Genomic DNA, 22,981 nt, shown 5'->3' on the forward strand with positions numbered 1-22,981 from the left:
GACTGCTTTCTGCTTTATCTGCTGAGGCAGGGCCTCTCCTGGGAGCTGGAGCCCTGGGGTTACAGGTGAGCTGTCATACACACCCATGTGGCTTCTGTGGAGGCTGGGGACTCGAAATATCTGTGTGCTCATCCAGCAAGAGTTTCTTTGCCAACTGAAACTCATTCCTGGTCCCTAGACTGCTATTGTTTTTGTCAGGAAACAATGTAGAAATTAACGGAAAAGATTTAATAAAAACAAAGAAAATTACAATGTTGAAAGTAAATCCAAAATGGCTTAATCAAAAAATGATAAAAATAATTACCCTGTTTTTCTGAAGAGGGAGATTTTGAAGGCAGATATTAGCGTTATGTAGACTGAGGTTCCTGCAGTCATAACAAATAAGAAGTTGTATTTCTTTAGGTGAAATAGAAATCTTTTACTTAAAATAGCACTTTGCAAAACTGATCGAAGCAGAATTTTAATATCTGTAAGGGGCTACCATATTTTTCAAAGCAATCATAATCATAATGAAAAGAAACATGAAATTTCAGTCTGGGTAGCTTCCCCAGAAGCCACACATATCCTGGTGGCTTTCAAGGGGTCAGCAAATACTGATTGGTAGAAAAATTTAGCAAGAATCACTCAGACTGTGGAATATTGTTTTCAGCAGAGCCAATAGGCTCTGAGCTGCGTGAGGAAGGGCATGGGGCTGAGTCAATCAGGGTATTGACCCAAGCTCATTTGACTCCAACCCACATTATCCAACCGAGCCCTGCTAAGAGGAAGTGTGGACTTTATTCCAAGTATTGCCAAGAAGAAAAGGGAGGCTCGCAAGACTAACTCCCAGCCCTCTTTGAAAAGTGACCTTAGAGGAGAGGAGAGACGCTTACTAATAATAGCCCTGGGGAGGACAAAGGGCCTGTCTTGGAGGTTGTTACCTTCAGTGTGAAAGAATCAGAGCATCTATTGTCCTAGTGCAGCCACTGGGCTTTATCTTTGAGAAGATCTGGGAGACGCTTTGGTCTCAAGCACAATGCTTCTTGGCACAGACTGTGTTGGACACTCAAATCAGTGGCCTGGCCACAGAAACAAGACTGGGGTGAGTCCAGCCCCCAGCTGAGAATGGCCCTGGCAGCTCTGAACTGAACTGGGGGATGTCCGCCCACAAGGCTGTGAGCCTGCCCACTATCCTATCACTGAAGAGATCAATAAGTAGAGACTTATTGTCTTTCCTTGCCTGCAAAAGGTTGATGTCCTAGAGTAATCTAGGTGATAGGATCAACTATCAGCTGAGCTGGCATCACTAAATAACCCCTCCTTCCTGCCTCCCTCCTCCCAGTCAGGTCCCCATAGCTCTCCTGTCCGGACAGTCTCCCCCTGTAGTCTCCACCAGAGAATTTACTGCCTTAGACTACAAAGTTGCTTCATCGTTAAACACAAAAATGGGACTACTATTCTTGTCGGGAAGAGAAAAACTTGTTACACATACAATGTCAAGAAGGGAAGCAGCAGAGGGCTCTCTTACTGCAAACAAGTAGAATGCCCCCCCCCCCCTCTCTTTAGCATATCTGGTTCCATTGCTTCAGTGTTAGGATGCTTAATGTCCTAGCTTGGCCCCGGACAGTTCCAAGTCCTTTAAAGGAGGCCTGCCCTTTTCTACCTCCCAGCACTAGTTCTTCTTTACCTGTTAGAACATTTCACATATTTTTATTTCTTCAGGGACGAATGGGTGACATGTTCCATTGTGCACATGTGCATGCTCCCATGTGTCTGTGTGTGTGTGGATATCTGCAGCGTGTCTTGTGTGTGTGTGTGTGTGTGTGTGTGTGTGTGTGTGTGTGTTAAGTCACATAATACTTAAGGCAGATTCTAGGCCCACTTTTGTTTTCAAGTTTAACCAGAAACTAAAGAATAGAGAAACAGCATGGGAAAGAATGTAGGCAGAGATCACAGGAGAAGGCTTTACCTAACTGAAAGGAATCCCAACACCTGAAAGCCATTCCTTCCGTCTGGAAATGGCAAGCCTTTCCTGCCCTCTGGGACACAACAGCTCCTTCAGGCTGCATGGATAGGTGGGCATTTAAGACACGGGCTTATGGTGTTTTGTAGAGACCACCCTCCCACTCCATACCCACACATTGGAAGGAAGGGAGGGAGAGAGGGAGGGAGGGAGGGAGAGAGGGAGGGAGGGAGGGAGAGAAGGAGAGAGGGAGGGAGGGAAAAACAGGGAAGAAGTTGAGCTTCAAAAAGGACAAGGTTCAATCCCAACCCCCACCACCCACACCCCACACCCCACCCACACCCACACCCCACACCCACACCCCACACCCCACATCCACACACCCACCACCCACACCCCTGCCACCTAGGCACTATTCATAGCTGGCTGCTAGCCATAGTTTGGGTGTTTCCCAGCATTTTCTCAAATTTGCTTGAAATCAATGTGTGTGCCAAGAAGGATGCGCATCTCCTTAACTATGATGCAGACTGGCTCACGCTGCTTTCTCCTTGAGGGCTCTTGCACAAACTCCTGATAGGAGTCCAGCTTTATCTCATCCTCTTTTAAAGGTTAAGTGGCATTTCAGGGCAGAGAAGGATTTACTGAGGTGATTCTGCTGGGCGTTGGTTATCTTACTGTATTGTACAGCTAAGACAGAGGCACTGCTCTGCTCCCCCACTCCCCAGGCTTTCACTGCATTGCACATTTGTCTTATTCTCAGACTCAGTACATTCCGGAATCAACCAAATACCAGTGAGTTTGAAATCTAGTGTTTTCACACCCAGGGTTGCCATTTATAATCTACCTGACACTTGACAGTTCTCAGGTTGAAAGGCTTTGCCTGGGAAATGGTCTGGTCAACTCAGTGCTACTGTGAGGAGCAAGAGACAATGCAGTCTGGAAGGGGTCGGTGGCCTCCGAGCACCTTGGGACCTCTCGGAGCTACTCTGAGCCTGATTCTCCATGTCTCTTCCTTTGATTGGCTGAAGAGCAGAGAGCCATAAGAGCACGCAAATACTGAGACCTCCATTGGATGGTCTCCCCTCAGCTGTTCCAGAGAAGCTCTAGAAGGGAGAAGCCATGGAGGCGGGAGGGCACGCTCGTCGTAGGCGGCATCATTCCCTAAGTTTGGGTGCCGGACTGTATAGAGAAATCCAGCAGAGCTCTAGAGAACATACAAGTGCTCATTCTCTCTGTTCTTGGCTGTGAGGTGATTACCTGTTTCAAGTTCCTGCTGTCTTGACTTCCCTGTCATGAAAGACTGTAACCTGGAATTGGGAATTGCGAGCCAGATAAACTTCTGTCCATTCATTCAGCTGCTCTTGTATTTTATCACAACAACGGGAAACAAAACTTGACAAGACATTTCCTTCTGAAGTCTGTGATTTCAGGTTGAAGAGAGGGCAAGAAGGGGGTGGGTACTTAGGAAGGACACTCACCAATCTGATGAGTCCTATAGAGGGTTCCCTTCACATCACCTCCATTTGAAATTGCATCGTAGCGACTCTCATTCCTACAACACTTAGAGAACACATTGGCGCCCCAACACTCTCTGGATCCTTCCATACACCTCCAGGAGTGTCTTTGGGGACATGGATATAGCCTAGCAGATTTATTTCATGGGCTTTGAGCCAAAGCTCAGTTCTCAGCTCATTTCAGAAGGGAATCTGCTGGGCTGCTGAGTATGTGTCCTCATTCTGGGCAGAAAAAGAAAAGTCCCCAAACCATGTGGTAATTCAAAGGCATGCCGCAGCCTTCACTACAGATTTCTTCCTCTTCTCTTTCCTTTCTCCTCCCCGTCTGTCCATCCTCTGCTGCGTACCATCGCTTGCCCCAATTTGGCAGTGGGAATAAGTATAGAAACGAGACACACAGGGCAGTGAGGGCTCCAGACCAGAACTAGACAATTACAGTGCAGTGGGACGACTTCAAGGACAGTGACCATGACCCTGACAGTCACCAGATGTTGGCATGCCTAATGCCAATCATAAAAGACTGAACCACGGTAAGAAACATGCAGAAGCCTTTGTATCCTCTTGAATCCTCCTGTGGCAGATGAATTAGCCCAGGCCATGGAGAGCTAAGGTCAAGAGTTCTGGAGTGTGAGCCATGTTGTGTTGGGTTCTAAAGGGCATCCTTTCACTCTGGCTCAGGAAGAAGCTGCCAGGGGACTTGCTGTTGCAAAATGCAGCCTTCCCCTTTGATAACTTGAGTCAGATAACACAGCCCTTTTATCTCCTCCTGTTCTGACCCTCACCTTTACACCCTCTCCCTGTCGGCATGATGGACTTTCATGCGAGCGGGCAGAACTATTTACCTGTGTGTTCACTCTCTGAGTCTCATGCACTGTTTACTCTTGTAAACACCATGTGAGATCAGAGCTCTGTGGAGGCCTCTGCCTGCCCTCCTGCCCTCCAGACACTGTCATGCGTCCCCGTGCTGCTGCAGGAGTGAGCTTGCCTCTCAATAAATAAGAACACAAATCCTGATGGTGGCCGACTCACAGGCCGGGCAGGCTCTCATCCATCATGGATCTGCAGCCTCCCGCTGCTATTTCCTGCCCGGCATTCATCACCTTGCAGAAGGCGGCCATCGATTCTCCATCGTAACTGCATCCTACAAACGAGTGGGCTCATAATTAACAGCCTTTAACATGGCTTTCATCAAAAATCTCTTAACTGCAGAGCCAGCAGGGACAATTATCAGTGCCCCCACTCCTCCTTCCCTGCTCCCACGGCACCAATCCAAAGCTCTCAAGAGGCACGAGGTACAGAACCAAACAAGGCGACCTCTCTAAGTACCCAAGGCCTGATTCATTGCCACTGAACAGCTTTATCCATGCGGCAATAGTCCCCACATTTTAAATGTCCCCTCGTGTTAAGGCTTAGTTTCTACACTGGTGTCAGTTGGAGGTGATGGGAAATTGAGATGTGGGCCGTCGTAGAAGGTCTCTGGTCACAGGGGACAGGTTCTCAACAGCAACCTATCCCTAGTCCATGTGTTGTATCACCACCAACCCTGAAGCAAAGGGACCAGTTGGTTATGAAGCAGCCGTGCCTTACAACCTCCAAAACTGTGAGCTAGATGAACCTTTGCTCCTTTTTTTTTTTCAGTTGATTGTCTGGTGTATTTGTTGTAGTAGTGGAATGCCAACCCAATGTGGCTTCTATAGGATCCCCCTCCGTATCCCAGGACCAGCTGAGATACTTGCCTTAAAATTCCCCGCCCTTCAAGAACATAATTGTCCTCCTCTCCTCCCATCAGGAGCATGGTTGGAGCATCTATAACAAAGAGAAGTCTAATAAGAGACAAAGAATACTAGGTTTGTTTTATAAATTGTCAGTACAATAAAAACACACTTATCACCTCAAAGAACACAAGAGATAAGTGTATTCAGAAGTTAAATATAGGTGACCCTAACCTGGGAATACACATTCAAGTTACCTCAGATATCAAATTCCAAATACTTATGGTTTTGTTTCGGTTTTGGCATGGGGTTGTTTGTTTTGGTTTCTTGTCTATCTGTCTGTCTGTTTTGACAGTGCTGCTATGTTACCTTGGATGGTCTGGAACTCACTGCGTAGACCAAGCTGCCTAGAACTCATAGATTCTGCCCCCCTCTACCTCCTGAATACTGGGATTAAAGCAATGAACCATCAGGCTCCGTTTAGTTTTGTGACATTTTAATAGTAACAGAACAGAGAAAAATAAATGTTAACACATTCTAAATACATCCGTGGTAAGACTGGGTAGGTGGCTACGGCAAAGCCAGGAAATCTCCCGCCTTCAGATGATCTCTGATGACAGATATCAGCCTTTCAGTTGGTAGTAACTGGTGGTTTCCTAGCATATCTCAAAATAATTCACCCAAGAACACTAGGTCACATACAGAGGTAGACACAACATGGATTTTAGAGGGCCAAAACCAGCCCAAGTTCCAGGGATGTGGCCAAGTGTTTGCCTTGTAAACACAAAGACCTGACTTTGATCCCTAATACCTACTATTAAAAAACCACATGAAGTGGTATGTTGCTGTAATCCCTGCCCTGGGCAGTGTGTAATGCAGGTCCCTAGGGCTCACTGGCTAGCTAGCCTTAGTGAGCACCAAACAGTGAAAGATTCTGTCAGAGGGAATGGAGAACATTCCTCAGGATGACATCAAGGTTCTCTTCCAGGTTCAACATCTAGGTCTATAAGTGTTTACACACACAAATACAACACATTGTAACATTCCAGCTCTCTGCCCTCACTTAATAAGCCTTGTAAAATGTTTTTTCTTTAAAGATTTCTTTATTATGTGTAAGTACACTGTCACTGTCTTCAGACACTCCAGAAGAGGGAGTCAGATCTTGTTATGGATGGTTGTGAACCACCATGTGGTTGTCGGGATTTGAACTCAGGACTTTCAGAAGAGCAGTCAGTGTTCTTAACCGCTGAGCCATCTCTCCAGCCCTTGTAGAATATTTTAACACAGGAATTATTTCTGGGCATGTCAGTTCATGGTGACATGGGAGCCTTAAGGGAAACCTGAAGACCCTCCACAGGAGATCTAGCTGCTGTGCTTAGACTGGTACAGGATAGCAGTACGGTAGAAATAAGAACAGAAGGAACTGTGTAGAGGGCAGGAGGGGCATGTGCTCACAGAGAAATGCTCAAAGAACCAGGAATGCTAATCATGAAGAGGTGTCTCCTCAACGGAGGAGATAAAATCAAATCCCTGCATTCCATCCAGGAAGCTCAGAGTTGGAGGTTGCTAACAACCTGGTGAGTTTTTGCTGTTTGAAGGGACAGACCTCACCCTAATTCCCTATAATGATTATTCCAGACTCTTTCCTCCCTAGAATTTTACTCTTAATTAGGGGAGATGTCACAGTGTGCTTTATGGCCTGCTGATTTCTATGCTATCAGTCAGAGACCACATTAGATTCCATGCCTTTTACATCTAGAACCCACATGTACGTCGTAAAAGAGTTGCTATATAATCGCACCTGTGCATTTACTGTGCATATGGAATTGGAATTATGGGAAATATTGTTGCCTGGAGACCCTTTTCTAAATCCTATTGTATTTAAATATGCCTACAATAAACTGGTCGGCGCCTGACTCCCGCAGTCTGATCCAAGTTGACGAAGTCCATCTGCACCTAGTTTTCATTCTTATCTCTTCCAGAAGAGGATGCAGAAACTGATAGGAATGCAGGGAGAATATCCTCAGGTACAAAGTTAAAAAAATCAGACTTCAGAACTCTGGGAGGCAGAGGCAGGCGGATTTCTGAGTTCGAGACCAGCCTTATCTACAGAGTGAGTTCCAGGACAGTCAGGGTTATACAGAGAAACCCTGTCTCAAAAAAAAAAAAAAAATCCAAAAACCAAAGCCAAAAACAAACAAACAAATCAGACTTCAGGTCTGTGACTGCTGTTGCTGCTACCAGAGCCTTAAAGCTAAATTATAAGGTCAGAGTTGACCTGCAGGAGCAGTGTGTGCTAGAGGGTATAGAAGTAACAGACAGTAGTGAGGCCAGGCTAGTGAACAAGATACAAAGCAATTTGGCCATATCTTGGTGGGTACTGATCCAAGCTGAAATCCCTAGGACAGATGGGAGTTGTGTGCCTGTTGGTCCCTTGATGCATGTACTAGACGGTCAGATGACTGGAGCTTGTCACCACATCAGTGTTAGTTGTCCACCTCCTTATAGGGTCCGGGGAAGCTACACCCTTTTCTCAATCTGGTGTGCTGTAAAGGTTCTCTCAGGCTTGGTTTTACTAATTTGATTTTAATACGCCCATGTGCTCTTCTAGTCCCAATCTACTTGGGAAAAAATGTATAAGATGACAGCATTTTTAGGAGTAAGACACCAGTCTCTGATGCTCTGCTGGACCTGGACTCTTGGTGTTGTTCATATGTCCACCATGGCACGGCCATCTTTCCCCTCAAAATGGAGCCAACTGCTACTTACACAACAGAGTCACGGGGGGGGGGGGGGGGGGGGGGGCAAGGCACAACCTGAAAAACTACCGAGTCAGACCGTATAAAATAGCAGCCTGATTTCAAACAAGGTAGACTGACAAGCTGGCAGAACTGTGGAAAATCTCATTCTGGGAGACAAGTTCCCCTCTGGTTGGAACCTGACCTCCTCGGCTTTCCTTCCCCACAGCATGGGATTCCCCTTGGGGACCATTGTTACAACATATTGATTAGCAAAGAGACAATGCAAGGATTTTTCTTTAGAATAGTCTCATTCCTGCTTGGAATGCTATACACAAACATGCCAAAGTACCAAACTCTCTCTTCAGAATGTGTACAATGCAGGTACGGCTGTTCCAACAAGATGTGTTTGGATACAGACTACATATAGATTGAAAGATGCTGTTCTCTTGAGTAGGCAAGTTTAAGAGGAAGACATCATGACCCCAGGTCTCTGATGAATTCTGGACCTTCAACATTGATTTTTCTTGTCAATGAATGTTTGGGAAAAATTAAGACTCAGCAGTTATTTAGCAACCTGAGTCCTACAGGGAGAAATAAATCCTGGTCCTCAATCACATGATGAGAGCAACACTGATCGAATTAAATAATGGACACCCTCTTTTGTGCTGATTTTTATTTCTTTCAGTGCATCTTTATTCATTTTTTAATAAAGGAAATTTATAGCATTGCTGTGCCTGCCATCTGTTAGGGAGAGAGTGACCCACTGTAGGGCATTAGCAATAAAGCTTCAGAGCAAAGTCAGCTCCTGAGAACCTCGTCAGGGGAGTCAGGAAGCCTGCGCGCAGGTCTCGGCTGTGGGATTTCTGAGGCCTATGTATGTCATGATGGTACTAGACTAAGAAAACCCACAGAAAGCCAAGGACCTAACTCCAGCTGAATGGGAAATTGTGGAAGAGGAGGGAGGTCAAAACTGGCTTGAAGTTGGAGGAACTGGGTTGGCGGTTGGGGGGTAAAGGATATAACACGGGCTTTTAGGAGCAAAGCAACAATTTAGGATTGTCTCTCCATCCTCAGGATCCTTCTTCCTCGGCTGCACAGCCTTTTCAACTGCAGGGCTTTGAAAACTGATCAAAAGAATGGAAAAGGAGAGGGGCTGGAGAGATGACTCAGCAGTTAAGAACACTGACTGCTCTTCTGAAAGACCTGAATTCAAATCCCAGCAACCACATGGTAGCTCACAACCATCCATAATGGGATCTGATGCCCTCTTCTGGAGTGTCTGAAGACAGCTACAGTGTACTTAAACATAAATAAATAAATCTTAAAAAAAATAAAATAAAAAAGAATGGAACATAAGTATCTTTCTGGTTGTAGGTGGAAACACAACATTCAAAACCACCTAAAAGCTCATGAGAAGCCGATCTCTTCAGGGACTCCCAGGAAAGAACAAAGGTGCACCATTGCCTCTACCCTAAGATTTGGTCCAGATGGGCCTGTCAATCAGCTTCTCTCGGGAAAGCTGTCTATCCCAGAAATCTTCAGAAATCATATCAGCTACCTAAATACAATGGTCAGCACGACGGTGCCTTTGGCCACTGTCCATCACGCTAAGAGCACTTCCCTCATCTGCAAAGCATCCTTGACCTCTGCCCCAACCACACCCCCAGAACCCATTATGTTATCTCTGCCTGTCTTCTGTGTTATGTTCTGTGGGTCTCATCTGAATTCACTAATAGAAATCATGAGGATGGGATTCTTAGGCTAGAGCGAGATCCTGGTGTCATACAGGTTCTAAGTCTGCCTTCTGGGGAACCTTGAAAACATAGTTAGAAGGCCAACAGTTGTCTTTTTAAATGACTCATGTTTGTGCTTAGTATGACTACAAACTTAGTTTTGAGCACATTAAATAATTTGATCATTTGTAAGGTGGCTGACCAGTAACTCACGTGTCTTAATTACATTTAACGGTTTATAAGTTAGCAGCTTTTTATTATAGTAGTAGACATACATCTCTAAGTTAATTTTTGTTAACCTGAGCTATATACCTTTGTAACCTTTGGGATTTATCATACAAAAATCCATTCTAATCCAAAATATCTTAGAAACTTGCTGTTGTCTCTTAACTCTAAAAAAGAAGATATAATAATAAACAGAGGGTTCCTTGGGATTAAGGACTATTCCAGGTCCTGCCTTTTACCAACAACAGCCACAGCTGTTCCTGGCTTTTCTCCTAGGCAGATTATTTCTGGCTAGTGTTTTCTAGAGACAGAGGTGCCAGCAGTTTAGTATTATTGTCATGTTTCAATATGATTGGATTTATTTATTTATTTATTTATTTATTGCAAAGAAATTGCGCTGAGGGCATTAGGCCTTTTTCCATTTTTTTGTCTCCTCTCCATGTCTATCTCCTAACTACTCCCATCCCATCTGGTCCATTCCGTTCTTGTGTTCCCTGGAATCCATCCTTAAGCATCTCAGTGGAGAGCCTTTGGGGGGCTGCTTGGTAGAAATCTGACATTGGCCAAGGACAAGGACAAGGACAAGGACAAGGCTTCTCGGGCAGGAATCTGACTTTAGGCCATGACAAGGAAGTAAGTTCTGGCAGGAATCTAATTTTAGGCTAGAACAGGGAAGTAAGTTCAGACAGGAATCTTCATTTTTAGGGTGGAACAAAAGAAGTAGGCTTCAGGAAAGAATTTGATTTGGGGCCGGGCAGTGGTGGCACACACATTTGATCCCAACACTTGGGAGGCAGAGGCAGGCGGATTTCTGAGTTTGAGGCCAGCCTGGTCTACAGAGTGAGTTCCTGAGTTTGAAGCCAGCCTGGTCTACAGAGTGAGTTCCAGGACAGCCAAGGGCTACACCGAGAAACCCTGTCTTGAAAAAACAAACAAAAACAAAAAAACAAAAACAAAAAGAATCTGATTTTGGGCTTGGACAAGGAAGTAGGCTTAGATTTCGGTCATTCAGACGTGCCCTTAGAAACAACTATCAGGTGAATAATCACGGGACTTTGCTCGTTGCCCTGCTGTTCCTTGTTGTAATTTAATTCCTTGTTCTTTAATTACTTGCATGTAATTAAAATTATAGGAAAGTGAATTTGGAAAAAATAGACCTGTCTCAGCCTCAGTACTGGCTGGGGTCATGCTGTAATGTTGTCTGATTGTCTTTTTTTCTTTTTACTCCTGCGCTGGAGAAGCCGTGGACTGACTGAGCTGGCTTGGCCACATCTCCTTCCAGCTGCTTTCTTCTGCTCCATTCTTTCTACGATCACCATCCTCCACAACATCCTTTTTCTCTCAAGTTAGGTTGATTTCCATTCTCGGTGCACCTCTATCCTCCATACCCTAATTTGTCTATGAGGTGAGTTACTATTGCGCCTCAGTCTTCCTTAGGATACCCATTTTGGGTGAATGTTTGCAAACTGGGAATCCCTCATGACCTGAAGACTGATTCTTCTCTGTCCACCTAGTAAACTACCATCCACATGTAAATAAACAACAGAGAGGTTAAAATGTTCAATAACTGAGAAACATCTAATAAAAGGTGACTGATTTTATATATAGCAAGCTGAAACTTCTGAGCTGTATCACCTGGGATGGGTCCCATCTTTGTGGACCATGTGGAATTTGTATAGAGAATATGTGCTCCTTGTTTTTTTTAAGGGCCCATCTATAAAAAACATTAAAAGCAATCTCTATTACATTTTGAAATCCCAAATCTAGAGGATTTTTTAGATGTAACTTTAGGCAATGCCCATAAAAATCTTAGAAGGGACTATTTTGGATTATTGTCTATAGATCCCAAGTAACACACTAATGCAACCTGCCGATTATTACCAGTGTGAAACAAATATTGGCCTGTATTTTATTTAGTAGCACAATGATTTCTATATGCTCTTTACCAGTGAGGGACTATTTCTGTGAGTTACTGCTCCAATCACTGCATTATTTAATAAGCTGATCACTTGACCCTGCTTTTGATGTTTCATTTGTTGTAGAATTCAACCAAGGGTTTCCACAAAGCAACTTAGAGAGCAGAGTCAAGTCCTGAGTCATGGTAAACAGATAAGTAAACATCCAGTGATATGACCCAAAACTTGACATTTCACTTTTACCATCAAAGTCAAGCATTTATTTAAGCATCGATCATACACACAGCAGAAAAGTCGCTAATACCTCTGGAAATCTAAATGCCATCACATTAATGCTTCATGCCCTGACTGCAATTCTGTACTAGAACTTGGGCTTGCTTTAACTTTTTTTCCCTGTGAAGGAACCATTGACATTGAGTTGTTCTCCATATGAGAGGGGGAAGAAAGATTCCCATAAAGGGACATTTGATATTGAGTTATTCCCTCTATGAAGGAAAAACAAAAACATTTAAACAAAAATCAAGCAAACAAACAAAAACGAAAAGTTAGCTCATGTTGCGATGGTGGCGTTCCACTGACCATTCCCTGGAACTGTGTTGCACTTGACCCTGGTGCCCCCCCCACACCTCACCCCCCACCCCCCAAAAAATGCTGTAGGCTAGAGGGCTTTGACTTCAGCCAGATTGCTCAGGAGGGCGAGAGCCTCAGAGGGGCTCTGTGACTCAGGGAAGCCTGAGCCGCTGGTGCCCCTTTGGGCCCACCCTGCCACCTGCCAAGACTGGCCAAGACATGTAACAGAAATCCTCTCCCCACCTCCCCCTAGCCCCCCACCCCCACCCCTGCTGCCTCTCTCAGAAGTCCCAGTCAATACATCTCTGAACCCTGGCTTCTAAAATAATTAACAGGGATTTTTCTCTCTTCTTGGATGGGCTGTGTTCTACTGTTGCAGAGCTGTAGCTCTGAATACTTTGTTCCTTTGGATCTTAACAAATTCAAATGTCAATAATTATACAGAATTCTTTGTGTCAAAGGACTGAGAGGAACTGAGGTTCATTTCCATCCTTTTGTGGTGGCAACCCCTTGGGTGAGAGGACTGAATGGCCCAAACCCCTAATTTCTATTTAAAGAAAATCTTTTGTACCTCCTCCGAGGGCTGTGGGCCTCATATTTCGGTGCTGGCTGTGGTGATTTCCCCTGCTGGAGTTACAGCAGTCAGGGAGAAACAATAAAGGTACAATAAGAATGAGACTCAACCAGATTTATTGTAACCAGCACTGGACCAGGACTTCAAAAGTCTGGCCCAGATCATTCTACTTTGGCCATATTTAAGCACAGCAGAATTACAGGGGGAAAGTATTCAGACAACAATGAACTCAGCCCCATGAATGCAACAATGCTTAAGACATGTTTACATTGAAGCTCTTGGCAAAGTCCCTATGGCTTCATCTGTAGGATAGTTTCTTTCTGAAACAATGTGCAAGATAATGGTCCAGGGATCTTGACTGAGGTAAACATAGAGTCTGTGGGATCCAGGATGGGCCTGGCCCTAAGATAACATGGAAGTCACTTACGCTGTTGTGAAGTACAAGTAGCATCACTCATAAGAATACATTTTGTGGTCTAAAAGCTATTCTCAAGATTTGGGAGGAAAGGGTCTGGGATATGAGCAGAGCCCGTCTCACCAGACAGCGAAGGATCACCAGACTGTAAAACTACATCATCCCTGGCTTTCCAGGAAGAGGACCTCCTTTCAATGAAGAGATTATCTGTGTGTTTAACTTCCCTGGTTTCCCCACACAGTTTATCTGCTTGCACAAAGCCTTTTTTGTTCTGCTACTGGAGAACATATAGGTCTCATGAGTCCTTGGGCACAGCCTCACCTTCATGGATAATTACCCTAATTTGGAGGGTGGTCTGTACTGTGAGGTTTTGTTATTCTTGGAATCCAAGGTAGGCAGCAGAAGCAGGTAGGCAGATATTTAAGTTCAAGGCCAGCCTGGTCTACAACTGGGGCTACACTGAGAACCAAGTCTGGGAAAAACAAACAACAACAGAATCCAAGGCTTTGACTTTATTTCAGGGAAGGAGACACAAAATGAACAACAGGCGTCAGGCTCCCATCATGCTTTTAGATACCTTGTAGACTCTCAAGCAAGGATTAACCTAAACAGCCTCCACATGTCTGCTTCGGTAGGATACCGGTTACTGATTCCGTGTGGCACTAGACTATCATTCAGCTGTCCCCTCCCACAAGCACCATATGTCTGTTTTGAAGTGGGGGTTGCTCAGTAGAACAGCTGCATAGGTACCTGGCTTTGAAGGGGCTATGAGGCCGACTGTCCCAAAACCAGACGCATAGGCAGCTAGCCTAGTTCTGAGCCTGAAAGTAGCGCCTTGGCTCTGGACTCCCAAGGCGGGGCTCAGAGCTCCAGCAGTGGGTTTCAGGAGCACAGCAGCTGCTGTAGAACTTCCACCTTTCAAGCTTCCTTGGAGCTCCCAGACAAGAGGGCAGGGGGCGGGACCCAGCTGCTGCTTACAGGGATTGCCTGGGTCTTGCAGGGGGAGGAGCCTGTTCAACACTGGTTTCCTGCCTTTGGCCCTGTGCCTTGGTACGTGTGGTTAAACATCCAGTCCAGCTCTGCCTGAGGTAACCCAGAGCTGAGGTTGTCTGACCACTGCACCTGCTGCCCAGGGCTTTGTTCGGCTTCCAGTGGGAACGCTTCAAGTCAAGTCGTCTGACCCTATTGATCACTGGAATCATGGTAGGAATGATGGGGGTCCATGAGACAGCCGGTAGATACAGCCAGCTGTGTCCAGGCTGCATCTGTGAGCCGAGTGTGGGAGGGTAAAGTCAGACCAAGGTGGTGGTGGTGGGGGGGGGGGCATCGGAGGGGCCAGCAGGGATCCTCCAAGTGAACTTGGGGAACTTGGGGAACAGTTGGGGTGTTAGAAGAGATATGAAAGAGGAAGGCCTGGGCTCATCTCTTGCCACCTTCACTGGGCCCCTGTGCAAGCGTAGGAAGACCCTTACTGCTCTGAGCCTTAATTCGGGCAGCTGAAAGAAAACTAACGTCCTCTGTTTCATGACATTAGTGTAAGATCTAATAAGATAGGACACATAGAAGAACCACAGTGTCTGACTGGCTATACAGTGGTGTGCAGAAAACACGATTCTGATTCCCAGGCTGGAGGAGGCTAAGAAGATGATACCACCTTGGAACACCTAAGAGATAGATACTCCTTCGCTGCCCGGGGAAGTCAGACCGCAGCCCTTGCCTCCAGGGCCATCTTCTCCAGCTCTTTCTCAGATCGCCCCACTGGGCTTATATCTCCTGGGCCACTAATAATACACCTGGAGCAGGGATCGACCTGAGTCCTGGCTTCTCAGGATCCCTCCTTGTCTTATCCCATCTATCTCTTTGGCCACAGAATGGGCAGAATTCCCATCAGTCTGAACAGGAGTGATCAAAGATAGCATTAGGAAGCCGGGTGTGGGCTGCCAACTTCAGAGCAGCCGGTGCTGTTTGAACTTCCTAGTGACCCTGACCTAAGAACCAGAGTGGCCAAAGGGAGCTGGGGCTGGGGCTCTGTTCTGTGGCCATGTCCTCTCTTTGTGACTACAGAGCATGGGGTTGGTGATGTGACATACAGTGAGGAGAGTGACTGCTCGCCTACTGAGACCTGGCTTTCTTCCTGGTACAGGTGCATGGACACAAAGGGGTCCAGTTCCAAAATTGGGCAAAGACCTATGGCTGCAGCCCAGAGATGTACTACCAGCCCACATCAGTGGAGGAGGTCAGGGAGGTAGGTGTCCGCAAACACCACTTGGGCTGCCCAGCCTGCAGCTACAGCCCTGGCTATGGAAGAGGCTGGATGTGGGGCTTCCTGCTGGCCTGGTCGGGTAAAGCTCTTCTTCCTACTCTCCCCAGCTCCAAGTCTGCTTAGCAGCCTGTTATAATGTTCTCTGCCCTCTCCAAGCCTATACAGCAGTATGCCAGGGGCAGCCATGTCCGCACTCACCTCTCTGACCTCTGCAATAAACTCCATGCACACACTCGTGCACATATCTGTGCATGCTTGCGCACATGCAGATGCATGAACAGACATACATGTTGACCTATGCACATGCATACCCATGTGTACAACCATGTACATATACTCATACACACATGCACATATACCTATGTACATATAGGTGCACATATAGGCTGGAGTGCACAGATACCTGTGCAAATACACACTTAGGCACATAACACACACTTAGGCTTATGTACTTGCTCACATAGGCCTGTGCACACCCATTTGTACATAGACTTGTGCACATCTATGTATATGCATGACTGCTTGTCCACACATATAAACACGCACACACAGATACATACATCACATGAGAGACAATTTTCTTAGGAGAATCAGAGTTACTGGGGAAGGACACCAGGAGTGTAGGCACTGAGGACTGTACCCTAAGCGACAAGAAAGAAGCGTCAGGGGTAGGCGAGAAGCTGGAAAGCACAGAGGTTTTGATGGAGCTGGGGCTGTTATGGGATAAGGGAGGGAGCCAGGAGTGTGCTTCTGGCAGAGCTACCTTAGAAAACAGTTTCTGGGATGTGCTGGCAGCCCCTGTGATCTTGTGGTTCTAACAGAGTAAAGCAAAGTGTTTCCATGGAGAACCAGCACAAAAAGAAAAGAAAAAAAGAAAAAAAATGTGCGTGACTAAGTAGCTCCAGGATTGTGGTGTGACACAATGTCTTTCTGTTTGTTTGTTTGTTTCTCTGTTTTGTTTTTGTTTTTTCGAGACAGGGTTTCTCTGTATAGCCCTGGAACTCACTCTGTAGACCAGGCTGGCCTTGAACTCAGAAATCTGCCTGCCTCTGCCTCCCAAGTGCTGGGATTAAAGGCGTGTGCCACCACCGCCCTGCTGTAACTGACGTCTCGCTATTGTGGCGTGACCCAATGTATTGCTCAGCCCCAGCGGAAAATGCACTGTGGGGGAGCAGGCGGGGCAGCCAGCATTCCTTCCTCTGTCAGTTTTCAATTGCCAATGGAACGCTTTGTGATAAGCTTGTAACTTGTGCATCTGTCCCGAAGCTCCTGTGCGAGGGTGTTTGACACCCAGGAGAGAATAAGTGAATTCACTGAGGTACCATCGTGGATCCACATGTTCTGCCAAGCATCTCCAGACACAGTCTACGTGGGCCAGCCCCCGGGTGGGTCACAGCCAGCCATGGCTCCTGTCCTCTAGGAGCTGTTACTGCAGCGTGGGGGTGGGGTAAGAGTTCTCATAGCCAAGATGAGGCACTCGGGGCTTATCCTTAGTCACTAGGATGGATGCCTTTGGAAGGTTTTGTATCGTTGAGGAAAGCAGTAAAACCTTTAAGCTGGGGCTGGAGACAGAGCTCAGTCGGGAAAGTGCTTGCCTGACATGCCCAGAAGGCCTCAGTTCCATCCCTAGACCTGCACACACTGGTGTGGTGATACACTCTATAATCCCAGCACTGAGGAGGCAGGAAGACCAGGAGTTCAAAGCCAGCTTGGTTACTCAGTGAGTCTGAGGCCAGCCTGGGCTACATAAGTCTCAAAAGGGAAGGGCCTTCAAATTAGCCCATATGGTGGCTGAGATCTGTAATCCCAGCACTAAGGAGGCAGGAAGATCACTAACTAGAGGACAGGTTGGGCTACATTTCAAGACCTTGTCTCTAAATACTGGAACCAAATGGAAAGGCTGCCTGGGGCTGCACAGTGAGGAGGAGCTAGAGCGGCAGACTGAAGGTGGCTCGCTCTGTCCCAGCTTACCTCCCACCCCCAACCTCTCCCCACACCAGGCCAGCAGCCTCTGCAGGCTACACCAGGCCCTGAAGGCCCCCCTACCTTCTTCCCTGAGCAGGGCCTTACTGGCATTCATTGCTTTGGCAGGTGCTGGCCCTGGCCCGGCAGCAGAACAAGAAGGTGAAGGTGGTGGGTGGCGGCCACTCGCCTTCAGACATTGCCTGCACGGATGGCTTCATGATCCACATGGGCAAGATGAACCGGATCCTCCAGGTACTGAGGCCCCTGACCCCTCCTCAGCTTGTGCCCAAGCTGAATGGCTTCAGTCTATGTCCCAGACTCCATGCAGAAGTCTCCAGTGTTTACCTCACTCAGTCCTTAGCTTCTCCCTGTTCTGGGTCCTCACCGGTGATCCGCTGACCCCTGGCCTTCCTCCTGATCGACTGTCACCTGAGCCTTCACTTCGATTGCTTAGGCCATCTGTCAAGTCTGCCTGGCCCTTCGTGGCTCACCCCATGTCTTCACCTCACCTCTTACTGTAGCTTCCACTCTTCCTCACTTAAAGAGGTGCACAGAAATAGGCTCCTCAAGAGTAGACTAACCCAGCGGAACTCAAAGTGGCACTGAGCGAGGCTTACAAATAGGGACATGAAGATCAGAGACAGGCAGTGGCTTGCCCGTGGTCACACAGCAAACAGCAGCAAAGCTCGCCCCAGCTTCAGAATTGGGGCTAGCTTCCTGTTGGAACACTCTCCATGCACCCATTTGTCTACCAGGGACTGGGGAGCCCGGAGATGCGTGCTTAGGACTCAGTCCTCACCTTCGGGGCCTGGCTCCCCTGAGCTGAGTTCCACGGAATGCTCTCCCCCTCCCCGCAGCCAACAGCAATGCCTGAGATTCTCTAGTGTGCCTGTGTTTACACAAACTTATAGGCTTCTTAGCAAACATCAGTCATGGCTGTGATTAACTCTGCTAGCTAATTAGTGAGGACTGGGCTCCGGCAATTGATTTTCCAAGCTCTGTGCCCCTGGTGGCTGAATGATCAAGTGCTTTGTATGTACTTGGGTAGATGGGGCTTCCGGTCCCAGCTCTGCCACCGACTTCTGTGTGCATGACCTTGGACCTTGGTGTAGCCCCTGTGCTGAGGTCAGATGTCAGGGTACAGTATCCTGTATTCAATACAGACACCCAGCAGAAAGTTGTGCTTAGACACGACATGTCTCTTCCCAGTTCTTAGCCTTAGCTCAGGTCTTCAGGGTGAGAGCAGACAGAGGCTGTCCTCCAAAGAGCAAGGCCAGGCCTTGTGGCAACAGAGTCTACCCCACTCTCCCATTGTGGACAGGGTGCAGAAGCATGGCTGTGGCCCAGTCCCCATCCTAGCCCAGTGTCCCTGGGCAAAGCGCTTCACTTTCTCCGGCTCTCATTTCCTTCCCCTGGGAAAAGAGATGTTGCATGGAATATTCTGAAGGGCTGGAGGTGGGACTCAGTAGACAGGTTTGCCCAGCATGTGCAAAGGCCCGGGTTCCATTTCCAATACTGAAGAACTGACTATGTGAAACAGTCACTGAGGAGCTTCTGTAATCCCTCCCATTTGGAGGGGGGATGCAGAGGGATTGCACATTTGCATATGAGGCCAATCTGGGCTACATACTCAAATCCCCTGCCCTCAACATCCCTGCTTCCTTGGCTCAATGGTTCCCTTTAGATTGAAAAGTACCTCGAGCTAACTATAGGCTGCTGTAGCCATACTCACATCCCAGGAAGGCGTGGCCCAGAAAAGCTAGGGTGCAGGTGTGGCCCAGCTCTCCCCAGCTGTGCTGGCTCTTACAGGTGGACAAGGAGAAGAAGCAGGTAACCGTGGAAGCTGGTATCCTCCTGAATGACCTACACCCACAGCTGGACAAGCACGGCCTGGCCATGTCCAAGTAAGAGTCCCTCGGCCAGCCCCACGTGAGGAGCTGCCTCTCCCCTCCTCACTCCGCACCACACTCTGGCATTGAGACTGTCTCGCTTCTTGGGGTGCATCCCTTCCTCAGAGTTCTGCCTTTCCTACTCGGGTGCCCCAGGGGTTAAGGGGGAAACAGATCCAAGTTTAGCGTGTTTTAGGCAAGGGGCTTGAACCAAGATGAGGTAATTAAGGACTGAGGCTTTCCAAAAGGACTCAACTTACACCTGGTAATATACAACTACAGAGCCCAACACACAGAGATAGGCAAAAACACCTGTGGAGGAGTGGAAGGGCAAGGTGGTCCTTCCTGCAATGGTTTCCTTGTCCCTCCATCCAAATGCATCTCTCAATGCCTACCTTAGAGCTAGGGGCTGCCATCCTCACAGCAGTCAAGTGCAGCTAACGAGGTAACTCTGTGACTGTGGGTTTTACCCAGGAGAGAGCGCTGCCCGGTGTTTGAACATGGGTGTAGAAATCTCACTGCAGCTGTGGAATTCTGTGGTCGATGGGGTGTTGGTGCATGGTTTGCCTCAGCCTTTCTAGTGCAAGCCCCACAATTCTGCACTATGGAAACCATTGTCCCCACCTCTCCAAAGATCAGGATGATTGACATGTATAGACCTTGCTCAGGCTCTGGGAAGGCAAAGACCAACAAAACCCACCTTTAAGGAGCTCCAGCAGGGGGCAGGTGGGTGCAGACACTGACTGGCACCAGGCAGGAAATAAGTTCAATGTTAGTGACACCGTGAGGGTACCGGAAGGTTTCAAGGACTCTAAGTTCAGCATCACCCATTCTGGCCTGGACCCCAGTCTAAGGGACTTAGCTTTCTCCCCAGGCCCCAAGGAAGCTGTGTACATTCAAGTAGGACAGGTGACTGCTCTCTCTCCCCGCTCCTTCCCTTCTAGCTCAGGGAGGCAGGCTCGCCTACACAGACTTCCGGGGATATTTGTGTGTTTAGAACCGGGACAGTACCGTGAGTCTTGGTGGGTTGGAAGCAGAGGAGTCTCAGCCAGACCACGTGGCTGTGCTTGGAGAAGATGCCTTTGGGAGATAGGGGAAAGGGGGGCCTGTCAAGCTGTAGAGACCTCAAAGACTAAACATATAGGCCTCCGTGCAAACTGGCTCATGACCCAGCCGCTAATCTGACAGTCCATGGAGATCAGGAAACAGGGACCAAGAGACATGCGCTGGCCACAAGCTGGGCCATCAAAGGTAGAGGGGGATTCTCAGAAAGAAGGAGATCCGTTTGCCCCAAGGAGCACCTATGCCATCGTTGGCTTTTGTCCTGAGAAGCCTGTCTGATCTGTGATGTCCCTCTTGTTCCACCTGCTGAGCCCAGTCTGGGAGCAGTGTCTGATGTGACAATTGCTGGCGTCATTGGGACTGGAACACATAACACAGGGATCAAGCACGGCATCCTGCCCACCCAGGTGAGTCTCCTGTGTTCATGCAGGGTAGGTACAGCTCCATAGAGGTAGGCCTCGGACAGGTGCCCCCAGAAATACCACATCCTCCCCTAAAGGTTTATCAATGCTTTAGCCATCCCAAGGGATACCATCATCATCTGCACCCTCTGCAGATCCTCAAAGGCAGCACAAGGCAAGGGGCAGGCAGGGCAGGGGCAACAACTCTATCAGAAGTTTCAACCAGGAACAGGAGGAGGGGGGAGGGGAGAATGGGACTACCCCAGAGTAGCAAGGGACCCAGAGCTTGGGGAAAGACATGGGGCATGGGGCAGAGTCTACCTGTCCGTCAACAAAAATCACATCTTACACTCCACTTTGGAGAACTGTTTAAGAGTACTAATTTGAAGACTCAAGCCTGAATCTTAACCTATATCCCACTTCCTGGGGCTGTGCGCACCAGTAGACTCCTTAGCTTCTGGGTGCATTGCTGTCAAAATCCTCAGCTAAAATGAAGGCTTTCAGCCCAAGCCACAGGGAGAGAACAAATAGAGTTAAGGTCACAAATTAGCACGCATTAAGTGGTGTGTGGCCACATGGCAATTCAGAGGCACCTTCATCAAGAACAGCAAAGAAGCCAAAGACCTTCAACTGGCACTGGCAGTTGGTACTGGTAACTTGAAGGCCTTTGGCTTTTGTCATCTCAAAGCTGGGCTTACTGCCCAAGGAGCCCAGTGGTAATGGAAGTGGAGACAGCCTGACAGCACCCCCAAAATATGAGCCCAGCTCTTTCCACTGTCTAGGACTGATGGCAAACTGGTCATGTCAGTTGCTACACACTGGTCATCAGGGAATAAAACTAAAGTGGTCACCCATGAAAGTGCACATAGGATTTATAGGTTATTTTTCTTTGGAAGCCCCATTGAGCAGGCCTGGAAGTACAGGGGAGGGCTTGTTCTGTGTTACAGCCATGCAGATGGCAATTATATTGGCCATTTGGAGGTGGGGGGCACTGTAACAAAATGTCTGAGGGAATCAGCTTCAAGGAGAAGTATGTTTTTGCTCATGGTTTTGGAGGAAGGGTATGACCCAGAAAAGCCACTTACCACACAGAAGCCAGGAAGGGGCCAGAGACAAGAAAGGGCCTTCTGGAGCATGCCCCCAAAAGTATATTTATCTCGGTTAGATCTGAAATCTTGATTTTCACAACCTCCACCAAATTATTGCTCACCCATAGATTGGCGATGAGGTTAGGTCTGTCATGGGTTAATGACTCATCAGCTGGCAACCAGCACAAGTACTTGGAGAGACATTTCAGATTCAGGCAAAACTGCAGAAGCAAAGTGAAAGGGGTGGACAGTCAGATCCGCCCACAGCAGGAGGCTAACCACGGGCTTCACGCTTGATCCTACCTGCTGAGGCAGAGGAGCATCCGTCAAGGTCACTCGAGCCCAGCCTTCACAGGGCTTTAGCTGCCTATGAAGCACCTCACAGGCAAGCTACTGTCTAAGGCTCAGAATCTGCAGCAGGGTCCCGGCTTCCATAACAGCCATGGAGTCGCCCCCTCTCACCACAGCTGGTCACAGTGTCCCATTTCTGTCAGTTCCTCCTCTCTGCTCTCTGGTCACTGTTAATCAGGATTAGTTCAGCTGGAGCTGCCCTCTCTCCCTGAGCAACCAACCACCAACTGCCTGTGTCAGAAGCAATTTCCATCCAAATTAGCAGGTAGCAGGGCACAGAGAAGGTCCTTAACAGCAGAGACAGAGACAGGGAGAGAGAGAGGGAGAGGGAGAGAGAGACCTTCTGGAAGTGAGGACCATGGAGACCTCTATCAATTTGCAACCGAGTGCGTGCCTTAATGCTCTCTGAAACCGCACGTTTCTGGTTAGATGAGGCTAGGCAGGAGGATGTATTTCCTGGGGGTAGGGGGTCCCTATTGAAGAGGAAGGGAGGCTGTTGGAACCGCACCCCATCCACTGTCCCGTCCTAGGGCATATGTGTACTCCCTTTGCCTTGTCAATCATCTTCCTTGGGGATCTGTGCCCTGAAGGCATGTCCAGGCAGAGGCGGCTGCTTCTTG

The 22,981-nt window shown here is 47.9% G+C and overlaps 1 protein-coding gene across 1 annotated transcript in view; it reads left to right on the forward strand.

Moving 5' to 3' along the window:
• Positions 1–4,509: 4,509 nt before the first annotated feature.
• LOC127690691 (L-gulonolactone oxidase) overlaps positions 4,510–22,981 on the forward strand; it is a 30,614-nt gene continuing 12,142 nt past the window's right edge. Inside the window, exons 1-6 of the mRNA XM_052190259.1 lie at positions 4,510–4,586; positions 14,476–14,545; positions 15,486–15,587; positions 17,697–17,822; positions 19,380–19,474; positions 20,838–20,928. Coding sequence (XP_052046219.1) covers positions 4,510–4,586; positions 14,476–14,545; positions 15,486–15,587; positions 17,697–17,822; positions 19,380–19,474; positions 20,838–20,928 — 561 coding nt within the window. The remainder of the gene's footprint in view (positions 4,587–14,475; positions 14,546–15,485; positions 15,588–17,696; positions 17,823–19,379; positions 19,475–20,837; positions 20,929–22,981) is intronic.

Source organism: Apodemus sylvaticus, chromosome 8 (genome assembly GCF_947179515.1).
Source record: "Apodemus sylvaticus chromosome 8, mApoSyl1.1, whole genome shotgun sequence".
In the NCBI taxonomy this organism is placed as follows: Eukaryota; Metazoa; Chordata; class Mammalia; order Rodentia; family Muridae; genus Apodemus; species Apodemus sylvaticus.